The 22,177-nt window shown below is 43.9% G+C and overlaps 1 protein-coding gene across 3 annotated transcripts in view; it reads right to left on the bottom strand.

The window, feature by feature from the left end:
* KAT7 (lysine acetyltransferase 7) overlaps window positions 1-22,177 on the bottom strand; it is a 41,319-nt gene that overhangs the window by 17,569 nt on the left and 1,573 nt on the right. For 2 of the 3 annotated variants that reach the window (XM_044444593.1, XM_044444594.1), the window contains 8 exons: window positions 17,749-18,638; window positions 13,615-13,762; window positions 12,447-12,623; window positions 11,559-11,798; window positions 11,391-11,473; window positions 9,497-9,586; window positions 7,338-7,436; window positions 6,268-6,378 (listed from right to left, as the gene is read on the bottom strand). In XM_044444593.1, the coding sequence (XP_044300528.1) occupies window positions 6,268-6,378; window positions 7,338-7,436; window positions 9,497-9,586; window positions 11,391-11,473; window positions 11,559-11,798; window positions 12,447-12,623; window positions 13,615-13,762; window positions 17,749-17,763 (963 nt within the window). In that variant the 5' untranslated portion in view covers window positions 17,764-18,638. Of the gene's footprint in view, window positions 1-6,267; window positions 6,379-7,337; window positions 7,437-9,496; window positions 9,587-11,390; window positions 11,474-11,558; window positions 11,799-12,446; window positions 12,624-13,614; window positions 13,763-17,748; window positions 19,315-22,177 lie in introns of those variants that run through there. The other variant, XR_006416125.1, reaches the window with a different exon arrangement.

Here is a 22,177-nt window from a genome sequence, read left to right as displayed (position 1 = left end):
TAACTGGATTTTTTATTTTTAGCCTTAAGGCCAAGAACCTAACTTTTTTAAATAAAAAAGAAAATTATATTCTTAGGAAGCAGAGTTCTACAACTTGTAAAATGCAGCATCAATCACCTAGGATTTCATCAGGCCTAAGTTAGCTGCACTTCATTCCCACTGAAATCACTTGCATTTGTCCTGCTGATTTCAATGAAGCCCAAGTTCAACTTACAGCAGAAACTGATACATGTCTACTCAGATGTCCACCTGACTAAATTTACTCCCACATACAAGATTGCAGCTGAGATCAGCCCAGATCCAACTCCACTGGGTGCAAAGCTGTCCACTACAGCATATGTGGCCAGAGTGTAGAGCTCCAGCCGTTTTGGACTTCACCTCCCAGAAGCCCTTGCTGGGTTAACCAATGCTGAAAAATGCTGGGAGCTGAGGTCCAAGCATCTGGAGATCTACTTTCTCTTCACCCTATATTAGCCAACAGATGCAGTCTCTGCCTTCCCTAATCCTCCCCAGCCAGTTGCCTGACACCCCTTTGGAATACAGCTGTGGTAAACAAAAATTACGCAAACCAACGAAGTTTTAAAATCTTCTCAAAGGTTGCATAACCTCTCCCATTACCGCACCACACATGCAAAGGTTCTACAGCTTTAGTTTTTCTGATGATAAAAGACAAGCATTCAAATATCTGGCTTGTACAACATGACAAACCGTTATGGGCTAATTTACTAGGCCAGGCTGCCTTACTGTACTGGGCAAACCCAGGTAGCAAGGGTTATCTGAGGGTTAGTCACCCTTCAACTAACCATGACTAGTTTTAGGGGTTATTTGAGAGTTGTTTAACCCTCAAACAACCTATGCCTTCCTGCATTGCATGATAGACAAGTCATGTCAAACAGCTTCTGAAGATATATTAATCCATGTGCAAACAAGCACTTGGAGTTATTTTCTGCTTCTTTTCAGGCATCATCTGGTTTCTCTGTGTCACAACCAGGGTGCCCTGTGTGGGTGGGCCTCATTCATGCCATTCGCCTGAGCAGCACGAATGAGAGGTACAGGGGATTATGAAGGGAGAAGAGTACAGCAAAAGCTACCAGCAGCACCTGGGCTTCATGAGCTTTGAACATGCCTTAGTACTCACTAAAAAATACCTGAAGGAAGACACTGGTGCTTCCATTTAATTACCAAGCCTCACTACAAAGAAGCTACTCTCCCCACATACTTCCCAAAGAGAGAAAAGGGGTAATGGTGGCATGGGGGTAAGTAAAAATGGCATTCATTATTCTTTTCATATTTTTGCTGAGGGAGAGGAACAGAGCGGTAGGAAGGGAGGAAGCAGGAGGTAAATTATGATCCCCTGGCAGGATGGTGGTTAATCTGATGCACTGTGAAGCTCTGATCACAGTTAGCCGTTGGGGACAGGAAATCTGGCAGGGCAGCAGCCCAGGAAAAATGCTCCCTCCCCAAGACATGAATGATGCAGAAGGGTTGGGGGAAAGAGCACATGTTTTGGCTATATTTCCGATGAAATGTGCTACAGATCTAAAGAAATTGTCCACCATTAACTCAGTGCCTCATTGCTACCAAAACAGGGGGCATCAGCCCTTCCTTGCATCTGGCTGAATGAAAGGACCAATATTATAGGTCTCCTTTTGAAACAGAATTGTGTAAGCTATGGTCCACTCTGAAGAACACCCCAAGATAAAGCAATGGTTAATTCTTCACTGCAGTGTAACTTGTCCTTTTAAAAATAATTTGAACCACTCCATTTGCTTGATTTATGTTCCTGGGAACTCTCTCATATCTTTCCATGAAACATGGACCTGAAGGGGCACTTCACAAGAAAAGCATCAAATGAGCTGTGATAATGGGCAGAGAAATCAAGGGATCCACCCTGCACCTCTGGCAATAGCTTTCAGAAGTCTGACTCATCCCGATGTTGCCAAGAGCCAAACACGGCAAGGTGAGGTGAAGAGGCAGATTCCAAGTGGACCTGTTGCCACTTGTGCGAAAGGACATTTCTCAAAATGAAGCCGCTTCTGGACCTACTTGATCTCCCCGTGCTTTTCAGCAGATGCACTTGGGGAATAACTCCCTTCTCTACCCGAAGAACACAGACTGGCTCAGACACAAGGCGGATATGCATCATCCATTAGGCAGCACTGAAAATAAACTACATAGGGCGAGAAATGCACCCAACAGACTATCAGACTCATTCACTGTCCTCCCCTTCCTTCCCCGCTTGGTCTTCCAGCCAGTATCCCAGTGTCCTCTTGTCTTCTCCTCCCCACTCCAACTGCTACTCCTTCTTGTTCTGCCACTTTGCCACTTCAGAGCCTTAGAATGAGCAACTGGGGATGCATTTTTCTAACAAAAGTTGGCTCCAGGAATTTGCACAATTGCATTTCTAATTGTTTAGTCTGGATTTTTGTTGGACTTGCATAAGTGTGCTTGTTCAGCTGTCTAATATGTGTAGCCTTAGAAGCTTCATTTCAACATTTAAAAATGAGATCATATGGCCAAAGGGGAGATATTGGTCCCAGTCCTTTTGGTGCACTAACTTTTTGCCATTTCCACCCATTTAGGTACTTTTCAACTGACAGCTCGGCAAATGGACCCTGGGAAGAACATGCAAATTAGCCTATATGTGGTCTGTGTCAGTTACCCAACTGCTGTTCATTTTGACGGCTGAAACATAATAGGAAATTGACCAGATATGGGTTCAGATATCAGACAGTGGTAACAGAGCACTTGCTAGACTCAACAAAAATATTAAAAATTACCAGCACATTTGTGCAATTTCCTCAGACTGAAAAAAGGGTGGTGAGAAAGTGTCAGTGCTCCAAAGTGCTCCTTGGTCACTGGGAGGCAGGGGAGGGTTGTCACTGGTGGTGACAAGGACAAAATTGCAAAGTGCTGCGGGGGTGGGGGTGTCATTCTTGCCAGGAGGCTCACTAGCAGATTCCCACAACTCATGATGAAATTGTTTTCCTAGGTTTACATGACAGGACAGAACGTAATAGACCAAACAACTGGGGACTTTAAGTATTTGGTGCCATATAAATGGAAATATAAATAAATATGAAAAAAACAAGTCTTATGTTGCCAGAGTAGTTTATTGCTGAAAAATAAGTCATCCTGTGGGAAGCAGTTTGGGTTCAGACAATTTGACAAGCTACCATGGCGTAGTTACCCATGATGGGCTGTCATGTCATCTGAACTAGAGCATAGTGTGGCTGGATACATCTTGGCTGCACAAGCTAATACTATCTTTCCCTCTGTTTTCGTTGGGTAGCTTCTGCCTGTGGTTTAAAAAAAAACCTTAAAAGCAACCTGGTCTCCTCTGAGCAGAGAAGGGGCAGGTCAAGAGAGGCTAAAAAACACTGTGCTTTGACCTTATCTCCATTCCAAACTTCCCCTGGAAATGACTTTATTTTTATTTGGGGGGTTGGGGTGTCCATGCTATACTGCAGGTGAAAAGAGATCTTTAGAGTATGATTTGACCTGAAAAAAGACTGGAAAGATGGAAGGAAAGGGGTGCAGTTTCCTACTTGTGCTTATTCTTCCCAAACAACACTTGTCCTGGGTTGCTTTGAGTTTATAAAAGTAAAAGCAAAGCAAAAACAATTTCAAAGAATCACGCAACTTGGCTCAAGCCTCAGGCAATCTAAAACCTGTGTCTCCAGCTCTGCACTCATGTTTAGAAGTCTGCCATTTTCCCTGTATGGAAAAAAATCCCCCCCTGGAAGGCCCTTTGGCAGAACCTGTATCTCTGGAGTGCACCTGTCATCAAGTTGACACACTGGTCCCCTGTCTGACTATAGTGGTACTCAGTTTCCATTGGCAGGCTTTGTTTTGTTTTTTTTAAGATACACACAAGTTGCTTCACTTTCAAAACTTTCCCACAGATTGAAGAGTCCAATTTTACCTGCCGCTCTGCTATGATTTTTGTATGTCCTTTGTTTGCACTCTTTAAATAATGGCTTTGGCCCAGCCTCTGTCTTCTGTGGACAGAAAGGTCTGTTCATACAAGAGTCTCCTTTCCCCACAGCCCATGTCATTCCCTGCAACCCTCTTTCACACAATTTTAGAAGGCTAGAGGACTTGCCATGCAGGAGGTGGAGCAGAAGACTGCTTCTGCTGGCCCGTTTTCATCCGCATATATCTAAGTGGCTTTCTACAGTATAAACACACTGTTTTGTTGAAAGCTGCAGGTATGTTACTTGGACTATCGAACAAATCTGAAAAGGACTGATGTATTTCCAAATAAATAAGTCTACCATGTGACATTTGTCACAATTCTTTAGAGGCATTAGACTCCTCACAAGACTCTCCCCTGGTATAATTTGCCACAAAACCACTCAAACTCATTCGCAGTTGGAATAGCAAAGTCTCTTATACCTGCTAGTCCCCAGCCCAAAGAAAAGAGAACTCTCTCAAGTAATCCAGTGAAGGGGCTGCAGTGGACACACCCAACAAAGGACCCAAAGAGCAGGCTGTGGCACTATGAAGCTGAGGGTCTGGGCATGAACTTGAACAAACCCAGAGCCACTCATCTTGGTCAAGGACATGCCAGATAGAGGCCCCAGCTTTCCAAGTACTGGTGCGCTGCACCTCCAAGAGTCTCTTATTGCTCTATTTATAAGCTGTCCGAAAATATTTCTATTGCAGGGAAACACCTGGCTTGCAGATCCAGGGCTAGCAATCCAGGAATGTGTGACACCATGCAGAAGTGAGCAACCTAAGCTCCTGACCACTCACCACTTCTGCCTCACAGTGGTTTTCTGAAACACCGAGGAACATGGAGTGTTCTTGTGACATTTCAACCCAACAAATGTGGAAGGTCAAGCAACTCAGAGTTTTAATCCAACAACAAACTGTCGTTTCCTGAGCAGAAAGTACAAGCAGGCATGCTCCAAAACAACCCTCAGGTTGCTAACCAGGGGTTGCCTGATCATGCAAACCAGGCCATACATTGGTAGTACTCTCCCTGTAGCCAGTAACAGCAGCCCTTCTCTAATTCCTCAGGATTAGCTGCTCTGAGGTTCCCCTGAGACAGGCCATGCTAGTAAAAGCAAGAGAAGCACTTGCTTGCAGCACTCACACGTGCCCTCACTCCTCGCTCTTGCTCTCTCTCTCTCGCGCGCACACACACGCAAACTTTAAAAGCTGGGGTCAAGAGTTCTGATGCTCCTGAAACAGGAAAATGGAACCCACTCAAGAGCTCAGTATATTGAACAGATGTGTAATAGCATGAACTTAAGACAAAAACTGCATTCTCTTCAAGTGCTTCATCCTCATGACAGCACAGGAAAATTCAGAATCATGCCACCCAAAGAGTCCAGCTGTCAAAACTTGGGCTCAGTTCTAAACATTGACCTAGTTTATGTGATCATCACTGTGGGTTGCCTAAATGGTAGCACATACTGGTGTATGCTGAGAGCCCTTTGGCAAATTACTTGACCAGGCACAGCTTGGTGTGCTGTCTGAACCAAGTTGGCATAGCTTGTTGGAGGAGAAAACAACCTTCAAATTAGTTAGGAAAATGGCAGCCAGCACATACTATGGCTTAAGCAAGTTACCATGGCTTTTTTAAGCCGCCATGATCATGCAAACTGGGCCAGTGTCTTTCTCAACTCTCAAGTCTATGCATACCCAGACACCAAAAGAAACCCAGCTACCATTAGCAGCAGGCATTCTAGTCATGGCTGGAAGCTCTACACCCTGCTGGGCTTTCCATGTCTCTTCCATGGATTTTGCTTCCACCCTTTCCTGCCCTCCCCATGCAGCTACCCCTAAGTGAAGAAAGCTACCTGCAAAATGCCTCCAGTAGCAGCTGACCTGGATTTACTATTATACTATTTTTTACCCCTCTGTGCCATGTGTAACTTAAGACAGTGGAGGCCTCTGAGGGCAGGAACTCATCTATTTTTATGGAACTGTTGCTGACTACCACAGAAGGTAGTTCTACAGATATTTTGGACTTCAACTCCCAGAAGCCCTGCGAGCAAGGCCAATGGTTTAGGAATTCAGGAAGCTGTAGTCCAATCTATCTGGAGATCCTCCTGTTCCCCACACCTGCTCCAGTCTATTAAGACAAGGCAAATACAAAACATTCATCAACCCTCCTTCTTCACTCCCTTCCTCTAGCCCTTATGTATTTAATTCTGACAAAATCCAGCAATTCATGCTTCTCTTAATAGCACAACTGGGTTTGAAAGCTGGCCTCAAGGAGTATGCACACATCTCACCAAATCCAAACTAACTTACCAGGTCCTCAGAGGCTCTTGCTTGTGCACGTCGGAATAGCTCAAGGTCGTATTCACTGGTCAGGTTCTCTAAAAGAGGCTCTCTGGTGTTGCCATAGGTTTGCCTGTGTTCCTGACGCAACAACAGAAGACTTTTTTAAAAAAATGAACTAGCCTTAGAGAGATGCATCTCCCCAGCGTGAACCATCCCCTGCCCCTTTTTGCTGGCCACAGAAACACTGGCAAATACTGCTTTAACCAAAGTATAAGTTTAGTTTTGTGAGATGGGGGGCTCGCATGCAGTCCATGGATAGGAAGAGCTGAGTCCTGCAGAAGAGGAGGGAATTATAAAAGAGATGAAGAGAAACGGATGTTACTGTTTGGTTTTGAGCACCACACCCTAAGAAGGACGGTGACAAACTGGAACATGTTCAGAGGAAGAGAATGAAGATGGTCAGTAATGTGGAAAAGAAGTAGCTTGAGAAAAGTTTGAAGGAACTTTAGCTTAAGAAGTCTGAAAGAAGACATGATAGCATTCTTCAAAAGCTTGCAGGCTGTCACATGGGGCAGGACTAAACCTGACAGGCTTAAGTTACAGAAGAGTAGATTCAACTTGAATATCAGGAGCAACTTCTCAGGGGGAAAGTCTGACAATGCAACAAAGGACCCAAGGGAGAGTGAGCTCTCCCTCCCTGGGAGTTTTCAGGGCAGAGGCTGGAGAAACATCTCCTGTGAGTGTTCTACCTCCAGATTTTATGAATTGAGCAGGGAGTTGGGTGTGAAGGCTCCTCTGACCTCTGATCTCACACCGGACCCAAGGACAGGAAGGCCTGAGTGCCATGCATGTAAAGGGATGAGAAGTAGTGAGGCTGGAATTCACATGCCAATTCAGATTAACTAGACTTAAGGCTTTAACTCAGCTTCCCAGCTCCTTTTGAGTTCTGAATCACTGTTTTGCCCATCCCAAAACCTTGGGACTGGATGCAGTGAGAAATTAAATCATGCCCCTTGCAGATACAATGTGGATGACACCTTACAAAGCCATGACATTAAGGGATGTCCCAGAGAGGGTAAAGAAAGAAGTTTCCATACCATGTATTTTTCCTTCTGCTCCTTGGTCAGCCCTGCATTCCTCTTTTTCCTCATCTCTGCTACTTTCTCTTTGTACCTCAACTGTCTCTCAGTTGGTGCCTATGTAGAGGATAAAAGACAGAGAATTAATACAGAAAATCTGAGCCAGTTCAAACCTAGAGTCCCTTCCAACACAAAGCAGGGCAACTAGACTGAAAAGTACTTATTTATTTATATTGCGATTTATATCCTGCCTTTTTCCTACAAAGGGCTCAAGGCAGCTTCTCCTCCATCTTGCCCCCACAACAACAACCACCCTGTGGGGTAGGCTGGGCTGAGAGCCTGCGACTGGCCCCAAGCCACCCAGCTGGCTCCATGGCCGAGCGGGGGCGGAGCCCGGGTCGCCTGAGTCCCAGTCCCGCGCTCTCGACCACGACACCACCCTGGCTCTCAGTACGGAAAAGTACTTCACCCTTTCCCTGCAGGGAATGGCAGATGCATGATGTGGCACGAAAGTTTACTCGAGATAAAGATTTGGACGCTCACGCGTGCAGTGACAAACTGTATATTGTACTAATGGAATGGATTCTTGTACTGCGTTTCGAACACAACAGGCTACATTCTTCTTACACACACACAAAACCGGGTTTTTAACATGGAACCCTTTAGTGTCTGCTTGTCTGGAAGTCCTCCAATGGGCATTCAGGGCTCCTCCAAAACATATCTATGCCCTGCAATACCGACCAGCCACTGCAAGCTGCAGTAACAAAATGATCCTGAGCATAGCGCAACATTCCAGGATGGCAAAACAGGATGAAATTCAGCAGTGCTGCACTGGCTGGCTTCACACAAAACATCCATCCATGGAATGGGCAGTTTAATTATGAGTTGTCATGATGCGTGAACCTGCCCATGTTAACAAACCATGTTTTGTTAATCATTAACAATAGAAAAATGAGACATATGGCTGTTATTGAGTTGCAAACTCTTGGGCTTTTTCGAACATTGGTTGTACGTTGGTTGATTTGCCTGTCTATGGGGACAGTAATGCAGCAAGAGAAGGCATCAGGAAGGAAATGAGCAAAGAAGCAAAACTCAGAGGCGTTAGAGGCGGAGGAGTCGTTAGCACGAGTAAGAGAGAGAGAAGCTCCCAGTGAGAGTCAGGCTTTAGAGCAAGAAGATTTCTACTTGGTGCCCATAGCACAAATGCCCCCTCCCCCCACCTGACTCTGACGAAGGTTTTGTCCAGCCTGCAGAAATTGCTGAGCAGACCGTGGGACAGCCTGTTGCCATGCAGAATGCCCAGCTGAGGAGAAGACTTCGGCGTCTGAGCCAATTAGAAGAGAGACAAAGTCAAAGAAGGACGGAAAGGAGTTTATCTAACCCTTGTGGGGAGGGGCGTTCGCGTCGGGTTAAGAGTGCATCATAAATCTGAGATAGGTCAGAAAGGAGGGGGCAACCATGTTGCTTAGAACTACCATTAATAGCTCCTGTACTATTAATCGCCTGTGTATCTTTGAAGTTGTTTAGAATAAAAGGCTTTAAACTTTCATTGCCTGTATCTGGGTGAATAATTAGGAAGAGTGCTCTGGCCTCACGACATGAGAAAACAAACTGTGGGGAGGGCAAATCCCGGGCAGAGCATGAGTTAAATCCTGGATTAACCATGGGCTAAATAGCCATGTGTTGATGTTATGTGCAGTCCATGTCCCTAAATCTTCTTCAGTGCATTTCTTCCCAGTTCAGCTCTACATCATCAAACTAGGAGCCCAGTCTGCATTGGACTGTGCTAGGAAGAAAGACTATTCATATGTACATACTCATCACACATGCAAATCATCACTGCTGAAGACAGCAAATGGAGAATAGGGAAACCCTTCACCATCCTCCAGTGGCATATCATATGATCATGATGAGAAAGTTGTAAATTTGAGTTATAATGAAACAAATATATATACTTTAAGTATATAATACACACGTATTCTCATTTCTTGAAGAAAGCAACTTTTAAAACTGAATGTAAACTGCTCAGAAAAGTGTCCAGTTGGATGAAAGTCTACATACATTCAGAATGAATTATTTCTGGATGGTCTTTCAGGTAAGTCTGAAACATAATGATCAGTGGAAACAGACAGCCCTAGCATTTCAGTCAATGGAATATCTTAAAATAAGAAGCCTACCTGATGTCTGGTAGCATGTCTATTGTTGTCATCCTGCCGGTGAGACAGCATCCTCTCCTCAACTTGTTTGTCCCGACTCTGTGCTCTCACCTGGAAATCCAGAGAGAGAGAGAGATCATATCAATCTGCCCATCCCTTTACCATGTGAATTCTCGTTTTAATCACCTAAACACAATCCAGGTAAGGGTCACCATTTCTGGGAGCTAAAGCATTGCTGGCCTTGAACCTGGGCATCTCTGGAATTTGCAGACAGGAAGGGTATTGCTATGGGTCACAGAGTCTCAACCCAGAACTGACTGAGCAGGGCATGATCTTTACCCAGTGCTCAACTTCCTGTGTAAGTCACACTGCTTGAACCAAGAATCTTCAGCACGTGATCCCAAACGTAATGTTGCAAAGCCAGCAGAAAGGGAAAAATACTTTGGTGCATTTTTAAATAGCATGAATGGCATCTTCCTTAGCTGACCTCTTGCAGAATTCAATGGGAACATTTTCTAGGACTGACTGTGATAAAACTTCACCTCCACCGAGAAACATGAGCACAAGACAATTCACCAGAAGTGGGCCTTGTGTACTATATTCAACAGTCAGCGAGACAAGCCTGGAGACACAGGAGGAACCTGGATGTCCTGGGGCTACAGAATGGAAGGGGGCAGCATTCTAGCCTCTGGCATCAGTCAGTGTTGAAGAGTCTCTAGGTCACTATCCCTTCCCTACCCTCCCGGAAATAATACTGCAGCGAGGGGATGACCAGTCCAGCCTGTTCCACTGACTAGAGAAGGAGAAGCCACAGTGCTTGCTTCTGCCTTTCTTGTTGGAAAAGGCATTCCCAATGGAAGGGAAACACCAAAAGAGGCTTGCTGCTAGGTGAAAGGCCCATGCAGCACTCTTTGCTGGCTCAGAGCTGCCCGAGTGTGGAAGGCACTTTCCCATCACTCCTAGATTCTACCCTGGGTGTGAGAACAAGAGCTGTTCCTTCTAGTCAGCACATCACCTACTTCCCCAGAGTAGCTCTGGCTTTTGTCTTAAAAGTGGGATGAAACACAATTGCATTACTATGGTCTTTAAAGCTTGGAAGAAAAAAGGGACTAGGTTGTTTTTGGAGCATATCTATGGCTGATATGAAGCAGAAATCGAAAGATGCAAGTCTTGTGCAAGTGCATCACCTTATGTGCAGACCTCCTTTACCGTCAGAGGTAATGCAACCACAAACTGATTTTGAATGTCTTAATTTCAATGCACTAAAATTAAACAGTTTGATATCCAGGCTATACAAGCTGCTGACTCACTCATTTTGTAGCTCATCTGAACCATTAAAAGCATGTTGAGAGGGTGGACCTTGGGATACCAATGGATAATTTCCTCTGGGGCAAGTGTTTTATTTCCTGCTCAAAGGTGGAACTAAGTGCAATGGCAAAGGATCTGACTTTCAAATCACTTAACCACTTTCAAGGTACATATCCTCAGCACAGCTTCAAATAAATGCTTGGAGGGGTGTTATGTCTTCTGGTAGAGGCATTTTGGGGCAAAGCCTGAAAATTAACAGTTTGACCAAAAACCATCACCAAGACTCTAGCATTTGCAATCCTGAGTATCTTTCCAAAGGATTCACAATCTAAACTGCATAAAGACTTTGTTTCACACTGTTTAGCAGCAGCAAGGGCAACAATTGCAAGCCAGTAGAAAATTTCGACAAACTTTTCTTACCGAGCCTGGGTTAAGGGATAAGCAACACATTTTACAGTCACATTGAGTGCTCAAAGGGATGCAATTTGTAAGGAAGAAGCAATGGGTGGAGAAAGGTGTGCCGAAGCCTCTCCCCTTCTGTCCCTTCCCCTTGCAATGCCCCCAAATGCTTTCCCAACACACCACATACCCACAGAGAAGAGGTTACCTTGCATTCATCAGCTGAAAGGTTATGATACAGTGGGCATCCAGATATGGAGAAGTGTCTCTCATGTTTTCCCGTGAGATGTCCTGTGGAGACCCAAAGCTAGTAGTCAGAAAGAGTAATGGGTGGCCCTAAGCATCAAAGCTCAGATCACAGGAGGTTTGACTGTACCTAAAGAATTGCAGCCAGGGGTGGGACATTTCATATTGAAGTTGTAGCTTTCATGGAAACGACGGCGTTTGGGACGGTGGGACAGATCACTCCCAGAATCCTTCATGGACATATCCTTGGCAATGCTCTCATCATGAGACATGTTGGGACTGGAGATATCAATGTCGGACTCTGAAGATGGGGCATTCCCAGTTGGTGTGCGGGGTGGGGATTCATCATGGTCAGCTGCATTTTTAGTGTCTGTGTAAAAGGACAATGTTAAAAAAGGTGCAAGAAACTGGAAAACGAATTCCTCCACCTTAGCCACTTCTAAGTGGCAATACCAGGCCCAAAAAGTAATATACATTGTCCTTCTGATGGTGATCTCAGGATAAAGAAAGAGAAGCAGCCTAAGGAAGAAGTGTTGTAATAAGAGCTTCAGCTGGTCATCACTATGCTTCCTCTCTCTCTCCTGCCCCCTCCCCTTTGTACAAGGCTTCATTAAGCCACTATCTCTCAACCTACCTATCCGAAACCAATAAAGCACCAATAAGATACTGCAGGCACAGACAATGTGTAGAGTTTCAGATGTTTTGGTCTACAAATCCCATCATCCCTTGTCACTGGCTGGGGCTGATGGAAGTTGTAGGCTAAAACATCTGGAGGGCCACAAGTTACCCAGCCCTGCTGTATAGGAAGTTTAACAAAGAGCACTGTAAGGTGAAATCCTGTGCATGTTTATATAGAAACAAGTTCCCAACATTCCCCTGCCAGCATGACACACTGGGAAATGCTGGACGTTTAGGGTTTCTTCCTGTCTAAACATGCATAGGCCTGCGTCCTCTGAGAATTAATTCAGCGTACAGCTAAAGCCCTACTTACTACATTTCCCCCGTCCCATTGACAAACCTCTGTCAGAAAAGTCAACCACTTGTTCTGTTTCTGATCCAGATGAGCGGGTCTGTCGCAGTGGGTATTTTTTGGGAGTCACGGGTGTGGGCTGCTGCTGGCTGCGGGTGACCCTCCGAGTTGAATAAACAGGCTCCTCTGATCCAAATGAGGGAGGGTTGCGAACTGGGCTGGAATCTAGTTTAATGGGGGAAGAGGAGGTAATGGGGAAAAACATAGTTCACTGGAGGGGAAACAGAACTCCTACCACCCACATTTGCAGGGCCATCTGCTCCCTGCCATACAGAAGGCCCCGGGGCAGTCAGTCCTACCTATATTTGTTCTGGCAGAGATATAACATAGCCAAGGTTTCAAAAGTATGACATACGGTACAAACAATTCCCAGCTGACAGATGAGTTCCCTTCTGATCCTACACCATGCCCAAAGTCAGATTAAATATATGCGAAAAAGTGTAAGGTACAAATGTGAAGGTTTAGGTTCTGGACTCAATGCTGAGCTCAGCTATAAATTCACTAGATGGTTTTAGGCAAACTATCGGCTCCATTTGCAGGTTGTGAGTACCCAGCATCTGTATAAAGCTTGGATATTAATGAATGAGCAGGAACAAGAGCTGGTTTGCAGTGGTCTGTTTCTGAACTAAACCACACAGGAATGCTTCACCCCGAGTTGTTTAGCTCAACCTTACTGCAGTGGCAACAGCAAATGGCCAGTGAACACTAGCACACTCGCTATTTCTCCATAACAAATCTTAGTTTGAGTAGTTGCTACATCCAAGCACTACAAACTTCAAGGGAAAGAACTTGAGCAACTGATGCATTAAATGTTGTACAAACTTAATGCAGAGATAGTATATTCAAGACGACATTGTCTTCTGGACTGAGTTGTAGATCTCCCAAGGTTCAGTGGGGATGGAGAATGTGCAACAACTTGCAGAGCTTCAGAGCTGCAGTTGGCCATGGCAATGTGTAGGGTTAAAACCAGGACATCACCAATAAGGTCTCACCTATGCCTAGGTAAGGAACAGGGGCTCCTACCTGTTAAAAGCATTCCTTGTTCCATTTCCCATGGGTTTGGGGGCACAATTCAGCGTTGCAAGCATGTTTTCCCCAGAAATTCTGTAATAAAAGCTAGCACAGAGATCTACTTTAAAGGGACTGGGTGATTTACCTTGAGAACTCTGACTGAGCCTAGCAGAAGAGCGGGTTACACGTGCAGACTGGCGGGATGTCCCATCGCTTTCTGAACTGTCTGTATGCTCTGGGTCTGTAGAGAAATCAGAGTCTTCGGTTCCATCAGAACTGCTACCTGCATTTCTCTGAAAGACCAAAGACCGCAGCACACAAACCAACTGGGTTATTTATTTGGATCTACTCCATTAACAAACATTTTAAACAAAACACAATCATCATACAGGTACTGTTTCCTTGCATAACACAAAGTCAAATCTAGAAACATGTTATAATGCTCCCTTTTTAAAGAATGGCTCAAGCTAAACCTTGGAGGAACCTTATGCACATATAGAACATCCATACGTGTTCAAACCATGCATACTGTTTAGTGGAGACTTTCGTTCAGTTTTAAAGGTTTGCAATGGTATGTGGTGAAGGAAGCAATCTCCCACATCAAGCTGTAGGGATTTTTGTAGGATAAACCAGGCTCGCACAAACTGAATTCAGAAGGCCACAGGAGCAGCCTCATCTTGAGCCACACACCTGGCTGCATGCCCACCACAATACAGGCCAAGGGAAAGATTAGCGTCTCACTTCATTTAAAGACGGTAGGTTATACTACCACCGTATTTGGCAGCGGTGGTTCTCAAAGCATGAACCACTTGACTCTTATGTGAACAATGTCTTTTTGCCTAGAACCAATCAGAGTACATCCCTAAAAACATATTTTAGTAGCATGGTTTTCTTCTTCCTGGATCTCATTGCTAAAACCAGTGTCATATTTATAAAAGTCAAAGCTCCTAAACCAAGCTCTTAATAGCCTATCTGATAATTCAACCATGTTCAAAGGGCCTCTGTCTCTGTCATCTAATGGAAAAAAATCAAATTCAAGGTCAAATACAAATTTATTTATGTATTTGTTATATTTAAACTCTACCTTTTCATGCAAGGCGCACAAGGAGGTATACATGGCCCTCGCTATTTTCCTCTTATGACAACCCTGTGTGATAGTTTGGGTGAGAATTGGTGATTGACCCAAAGTCATCCAGTAAGTATCATGGTTGAGCGGGGATTTGAATGTTCCACTGTTCCAGACTAACACACTCACCACTGCACCATTCTGGCTCTCAACTGTTCTGCAAACTTTCTGTGAACTATCTGAATGGAACTCAAGGACCAGCAGTCATCTGTGGACCACACTTTGAGAACCTGTACCTAAAAGGGTTAGGGTTACCATGTACTTTCACTGATTTCTGCATGTCAGGTTGTTTTGTAAACACAAGGTCAGAGGTGGAAACTGGCTAACCACCTAAGAGTCCTGTTCCTGAACCTCTGATTTATCATGAGCTGCCTGTGATGAGAACCAGGTACACCACATTCTCCTTTCCACAGCTAATATACCCTGAGCAACAGCTTGCTTTACAGTCTCCATAAAACTGAAAGCCTGGGCAAGAGAAGCTGTCACTTACAAAATTGTCCACCAATATGTAACAAGCAGCTTAAGCTTGGAAATTTTAGTCTAGCTCAGCTTTCCCCTAACTTGTGCCTTCTAGACAAGTTTGGAGTGCAACACCCAGAATTCCCAGTCAATGGACCTACTGGATGGAGATTCTGGGAGGTGTGGTCCAAATGCCTCTGAAGGCTACCAGGTTGGGGAAGGCTGATCTAACTAGTTCCAAGCCTGAAGCAATGGTCATCTTCATGGAAGCCTCTTTTGCCGCTTTCTAAGTAGCCCATCTCAAAGTCAGGAACATTTCCCCCTTTATCACAGCACTATGCATCCTTTGCTTGCAAAAAGACAACCTCTCTTCTACCAGCCAAGCAGGACACAGTGGCACGGGCAGCCTCTTACGCTCACAGTCTACAACTATCAACACATATTGGTGACCTTTGATAGAATGGATGCCTTTTCATAGGATCATGGAATGAGAAGGGACTCAGGACCATCATCCCATTAGCCCCTTCCTCCACCATAAATCAGTCAATACAGTAAAGATTGCTACCTGCTTCTGGCAAGGTCTATGTGCCTTCAGTATGTATGTGACAAGCAGAAATTCAACACATGAGGTGCTTTCTGGCACAAAAAGACTGTAACAGGGTAAATCTGTTCAATTCTAACTACTGTGGAGCTTTTCAAGACTCAAAGACTCAGCCATGGGGGCAAAAAGGGAAGCAAACCTATACACAAACGAGGCCATTAGCAAAGAACATCCCATCTCACCTACAGCTGGCATTCATATTTGGTAGCCACAGCAGCAGCAGACACCAGGTGCGTTGCAGGGAAGAGATCTGCAAACCACATGTCTCTAAGAGAAGCCAAACATGGACCACAAGGAAACATCTCAGTCCAGGCTCCCTTCAGGATCACAGTCAAAGGAATACCCTTTTTAAGAAGTGCTCTTCTCACAAATGTTTTACGCAGTAACATTAGAGCAAATTCCATTTTCTCATTGGGATTCATATGACAAGTTTTCCCACTTATTTTCCTTGTTTTTCGATTTTATCTCCCTATGTGGAGGTTAATGTTACAGTGGCAAAAAAAAACACAAAGCACCACACCCACCCACACAGGCATAAGAGGTGCCAAGGAAGGACTGAGAGAGAAAGATTATTTTATATGGATATTTTAACTTATTGTTTTATCTATGTTGTAAGCCGCCCCGAGGCTTCGGCGAATGGGGCGGCATAAAAATGTTTTAATAAATAAAATAAAAAAATAAAAGGAAAACTGTACAATAGTAGGGGATTAGAATTTCATTCATATAAAATTTCAATGCTTCTAATTTCCTGGTCCCTAAGGAAATAATATAAGGATTGAAAAACTGAGCCTTCCAGGGTTCTTATGTACATGAATACTGCCTGCATATTTAATACATAGCTGCACACTACATACAAAGTTCCAGTACTCTGCAGCTCAAACACCAGATTATAATCCAGCTACTAAGAAATGTACTCTATTAATCTCAGTAGAACTTGTGTACTTGTAAGAAGTCTGCAATTAGGGACCCTGCCATCTGTTCTTTTAGGAACATTCTATTATAGCCTCACAGTGTCTTCAGAAGGAATGTTGGGAGCTGTAGACTTGGAAGTGTGATGAAGTTGCTGTACAAAATGCTAGTCTCCCTACAAAAATACAATCCACAGCCCATACTACTTACATTCATAGCCTTTTGATCTCCCTAAGTAGTTTTATCTACTTCCACAAATATCTGTCAGTACTTCAAGCATCTGATGAAGGGGCTGTAGTTCACAAACACTTACACCAGACTCTATCTTCTAGCTTTTAAACGACCACAAGTCTCCTTTTTGCTTTTTTTTTTTTTTTTTTGAAACAGAGTAATAAAGAATCTCCTCCACAATTTGTACAAGGTTCCTGGAATTTTCTTAAGCAGATTGTTACAAGAGAGGCCTTCTATTTACAGTATCGCTCTCAAATGCCTGTTATAGCCTGTAACCAAAATGCCCATGCATCTAAAACATACAGCCCGATGCGACTTTGATTTAAGCAAATGCCATGGCGTTCCATCCAAGCAGGCAAATTACCATCTTACTTCACCAACACTCCTCACATCCCTAAAGGGAGCAAGCAACACGGATTGGACAACATTTTGAACCTTTTGTAACATTTCCCCTCACCTCCAATCACAGGAACGAGGGGCGGATCTTCAAGGAAAGGGGCGGGATTTAGAAGATGCCAATTCAGACCAGGAGTCTCAACCAATCAGCGCTTACCTCAACATCCGCTCCCAAGGCACACAGCCAAGTATGAAGTCGTTGGGAAGCAGGAGAGACAGAAGAGGAGGGGAGAAGAAAACCGCGCCAGTAGGAAGTGATAGGGGAAGCAACCAATAACAGCTCAGCAGCGAAGCCAATTAGGAACGAAAGGAGGTGGGATACAACAATCACCGAAGGGGTGGAGGGAAACAAATAACCGTCGAGGGAGGGTACTGCACTTGACTGATAGCGAAACAGGCCATTGAAATTGCGGCGGGAGGCAGCAGCAACCAATCAAGCCGCAAGATGAAACAGGGGTTTGAAGGCCTACGTTTTTAACTGGTTTTCGAGCCTGACGGTCTAAGCGGGTAAAGGAGAAGAGAGGAGAAGGAGGTTGGCTCGGTTCGCGCGCTCTCACCTTTCTACGCGACATCCTCGGTGGCGGCGGCGGCGGAGGCAGCGAGGGTGGCTGCGCCCCGGCCGCCGGGTTGGCTCCGGCTGTATCCGTGGTGACTGGCGTGTCTCCGGTTTCACAGCGCTAGGCCGCGCCGCTTTGTTTTTCCTTTTCTTCCAGCTGCGACCTTTCAGCCGACTCCCTTCACTCTTCCGCCGGGACACACGACGGGGATACACACACCCCCGTCCTGCCTGTCACGTGACGCAGACAACCCTCACCTCACGCTAACGGCATTCCGCCATCTTGGAATCGGGATTGGCGCCTCTAAGAACCGCGCGTCCATATATTACTGCGGCCATTTTGGTTGTGGGTAGTGTCTCCGTTCTCAATAGCGGAGGCAGCCATTTTTAAGTTGGGTAACGTGGAGGGGTTCCCTACAGTTGAGGTACAGCAACCATAGCAGCGACAGGCTTCGCATGTTTCCCTAGTATTGGCTCTACCATCTTTGTTTTGGGAACAAGGTGCGTTCTTCATAATGCGAAATTCCATCTTTAATTTGGGCGAGAGAGGGTGCTTTTCCTAATGCTGCCGTTTGTAGTACAAAAAGCACGGTTATATTTTTCAGTATCACATGGACTATATTAAGGCCAGTATCTTTTTACCTGGAAATATCCCGCTGAATTAAGTGGAGCTTAACTTTTGAGTTGGCATGTATAGGATTTTGTTGGTGTTCGATTAATAGTATGGATAAAATCTTATTTTTTTATTTATAAGGGGCCCTGGACTTGCTTGGTAACACAATATAAACAAAGTTAACGTAAATACTCAACTGTTGATGACATCTGTTGTCTTAGACAAAATATTGCCCCTTGCCTCTTTTAACAGTGAAGGCCACTTCTGTAATGTACAATCTAAAGGCAAAGAAAGAATGCATTTGTTTTCAAAAGCATTGTTTTATCCTATTCAAACTAGTCAACAGTAAAATTCTGACTATATATGGAGCATTAAACAATGCTACCCTTGTTCATGTGTATTCAGAAAAAAAATCCTCTTGCTTGGTAGTGCTTTCTGCCAGGTTAATGTGCACGGAGTTGAACTTCAAGGGATTTTTTCCCCTTTAAGTGTCATCCCTAATTTTAATGCATCCTTTACTGCAATAGGTTAACTAGGGAAGTAAGCCTGGCTAAACTTGGAATTTGCAGCCCATTCCTCTGCATGTTTAAGGAGCTCCACTGATTACAGTGGGGATTTCTCCTATGTAACATGCACAGAAAATCTGTCTTAATTTGCTATAAATATGCTTAGGGCCAGAGTGCAATAGTACTGTTTACAATCTTTTCAGGGGCTTCACAAGAATCCCATGCCTGAAGCTTGTTCCAGGTTCTTTATTTGCAATTGCTAGTGCATTATTCAGAAGTGCAGATGAAGTCCATATAATGGAACTAGGATTTAGACATGTAAACATGTTCTTGGACCATCCCTACTCACATGGTCATTCCTTAAGAGATGGCCTTTGTATGAGATTCACTAGCAGCATAGCTTTATTTATGCTCAAACAGAATGTTCTCATGAATCCAATTAAGGGACCTAGGAGAAACCAATTGCAGTCTTATTCTCATTTTAGATGTTTTATTTTTAAAACCCATCTGTCCTTTTGTACTTCAAACCAGACCTAAGGAAGCTTCCAGATTAAAAAGAATACTTTCTGAGGGGAAAAGTAAAAACAATTGTATCTTAGTAATAAATCAGCAGTTTGGGATTGGCATAAAATGGGTCAATATTAAAACACATTGGTCTAGCAGGGGGTTAAAAAAGAAAAAGATTTTTAAAAGATTTTAAAGAAAAAATCTCTCTTCCCTCCCTGCAAAGTGACACTCCAGCAGACAAAATAACATTAAGATGCTTCACAGGTCTCATCTGCACACCCTGTATTAAGCATCTATTTCTGAATATAAACAGAAGCACAATGGTGGCTATTTTGGCTGCCATCTCTGATTGGCTGCCTGTTAAAAAGCTCTTTCAAACACTGAAAGGGTTGCATTTCTGTATTCTCCCAAGTGGTGACACAACTCTTGCCAACCCCATTCTTTCTAGATTCCAGATCAGGTGCTAAAATATGGTAAAATTCACTTTGGTGCTTGGCAGGCCAGTATTTATTAACACCATGCTGAGTGATTGCATACATACTGTGATCAGTTATCACTTCTGAATTCACTCTATTGCTATCTTTGGTTTTAAAGGAAGTGTGTACAGCAGCTGGTGGGTAGCCATGTGTTGCCACACCCTCACAAATGCCTTGCACTTCTGGCAACTTGGTGCACGTCTGCCAACCTCATTTTATGCTTGGTCAACCTTAAGAGATCATGATGGGACACCATGTGAGTTTGCCTTCTCTTTTTCTGGGCTCAGATCACAGGTTCCTACACTATTCGTGTTAAAAAAGAATTGCCAGTGAAAATAGCCAATATTAAAGGGCTACAACCTTGCTTAGGTTTTTTTTTTTTAACTTGCTTTAGCATCTGAGTGCTTGTCAGCTTTACCGTCCTTTTGATCTGCCATTTAGTGATGTAGCGATCAATGTGGTCCATCTGGCTGACTGGTGTCTAATAGTACTAAATAGGATAGCTGACCTCTAGATAGGCATCTTTATAGCATGCATACCCATGGATAATTTCAAAGATGCCCATCCCAGATAAACAAAGCAAAAAAAATGAGGCATCTTAAAGATGAACACATTATTAATTTTAAGGTGCCATACAACTCAACGTTTCCACTTCAGCAGATTATGATTACTCTTTTTAATTTTATAATGTTGTTTTACTGTTTGTCAATTGATCCTAAGATGGTTCACAATAAAACTATAAAATACAATAACTCTGTAAATAAAACACTAAATAGTAGTCCTCCACATGTTTATTTTGAAATAAGTCTGAGTTCAGTGAGTCCTTCCCCTAGGTAAGTAGACGAATAAACCTGGAAGTAGACACAGGATTATTCTGTGAAACATTTAAAACAGCAGATCTTGGTATACACAGGGAAGTGTGTCTAGGAAGCCCAGAGCTTCATTTCTCAGCACATTTGCTTGAAAAAGAATTCCACTGAAACTGATGGGCCTCGTTCCCAAGTAAATATGATAGGGATTAAGGTCTTACAAACTTCCCGACCTTTAGGAACCATCTCTGAGTTGGTTTAAATCCAAAACTGAATTGGGCTGTGAATCACTTTGCAAGTTTCTTTGTCGAATGTCTCTTATTGCAAACTACTGCTGGTGGGACAGGAGAATCTGAAAAGGAGCTCTAACTTCACCGTGCAAGGAAGTTGTCTTCTTTCGAGATAAACTGGACTCCAGCCAAAATAGGAGCTTCCCACCAACACATGCACACATCTTATCTTAAGGCTTCAGAGAGTCTGCTCTAACATCTGTAGGAGATAATGCTCACCACACCCACTCCCCTGCAGACATTTCTGTCTGTAGTAGGTGGACACATGACAAAAGCAAAATTCAAAAAAAAAAGAACTCTTCATAGGCTGGCTTCTAACTCAGATTTTAGCACAATATAACAAGATGTCATCAGAAAACCTTGCCTTGCTTTGGGGGTTGAGTTGTTTTTTCCCACAATAACTCATTGATTGGCAAGCTGTAGCAACATTTTAATAAGTAATGGCAAAATGAAAGCAAAATGTTCAGAGAGAAGGGGTTGTGCTCATTATGCTTGACAACGCAGGAGAAACTTAAACATTTAAGCAAAAGCAGGAAAACTGACATCAGCTTGGTATTTAATTGCTCCATTTCAGAAATGCTGAAGCTATGTGACCTAACTCTGCCCAAACCCAGGTTTAATTAGGAGGGCTGCTATTGCACTCCTATACCTGTGCAAGCTAGTCACTCTTATCTTCCAATCTGTATTTGGCAGTCACAGATTTGCAGCCCAACCTGCCTCACAGGGTGGTTGTGAGAATAAATCGGAGCTATGCAAGACACCTTGGGTTCCTCACAAGAGGAAAAAAGGCAGGGTATAAATGCAATGTAATAGTGTTCATTTCCTCTGTGCTCTTCAAGCAAAGTGTGTGTGTTCTTCTGACCCATCCTCAAGGGTTCCTATGTCTTGGACAAAAAGATAGTCGGGCAAGGTTTTGTCAGGGGTGTAGTATTTGGAGTATGTTGGTGAGAAAAGGGTGTGTTGAGGGATGTCTGATAGATGTGTGATCTGTCTTCCCTCTGTGTGGAATGTTTGTGCTGTTTCTTTTATGGGGTTGTGCACTGCTGTTCTTGTTTTTGAGGCACCACACACATTTTTGCACAGCTTTCCATAAATGCAGGGCAGGATCCCAGGCCTGGCTTAGGAGTAGAAAACCAGTGAACCTTACTAATTGTTCCCATGCCCTCCTGTACCAAAAGCTCCTTTAACCCATTTGGACATTATCTGAGGCCTTGAACTGGTGTGCTGGC

This window comes from Varanus komodoensis, unplaced genomic scaffold (assembly GCF_004798865.1).
Source record: "Varanus komodoensis strain SLA01 unplaced genomic scaffold, ASM479886v1 scaffold45, whole genome shotgun sequence".
In the NCBI taxonomy this organism is placed as follows: Eukaryota; Metazoa; Chordata; class Lepidosauria; order Squamata; family Varanidae; genus Varanus; species Varanus komodoensis.
The sequence above is the reverse complement of the archived record's forward strand: the minus strand, read 5'-3'. Positions and strand labels throughout refer to the sequence as shown.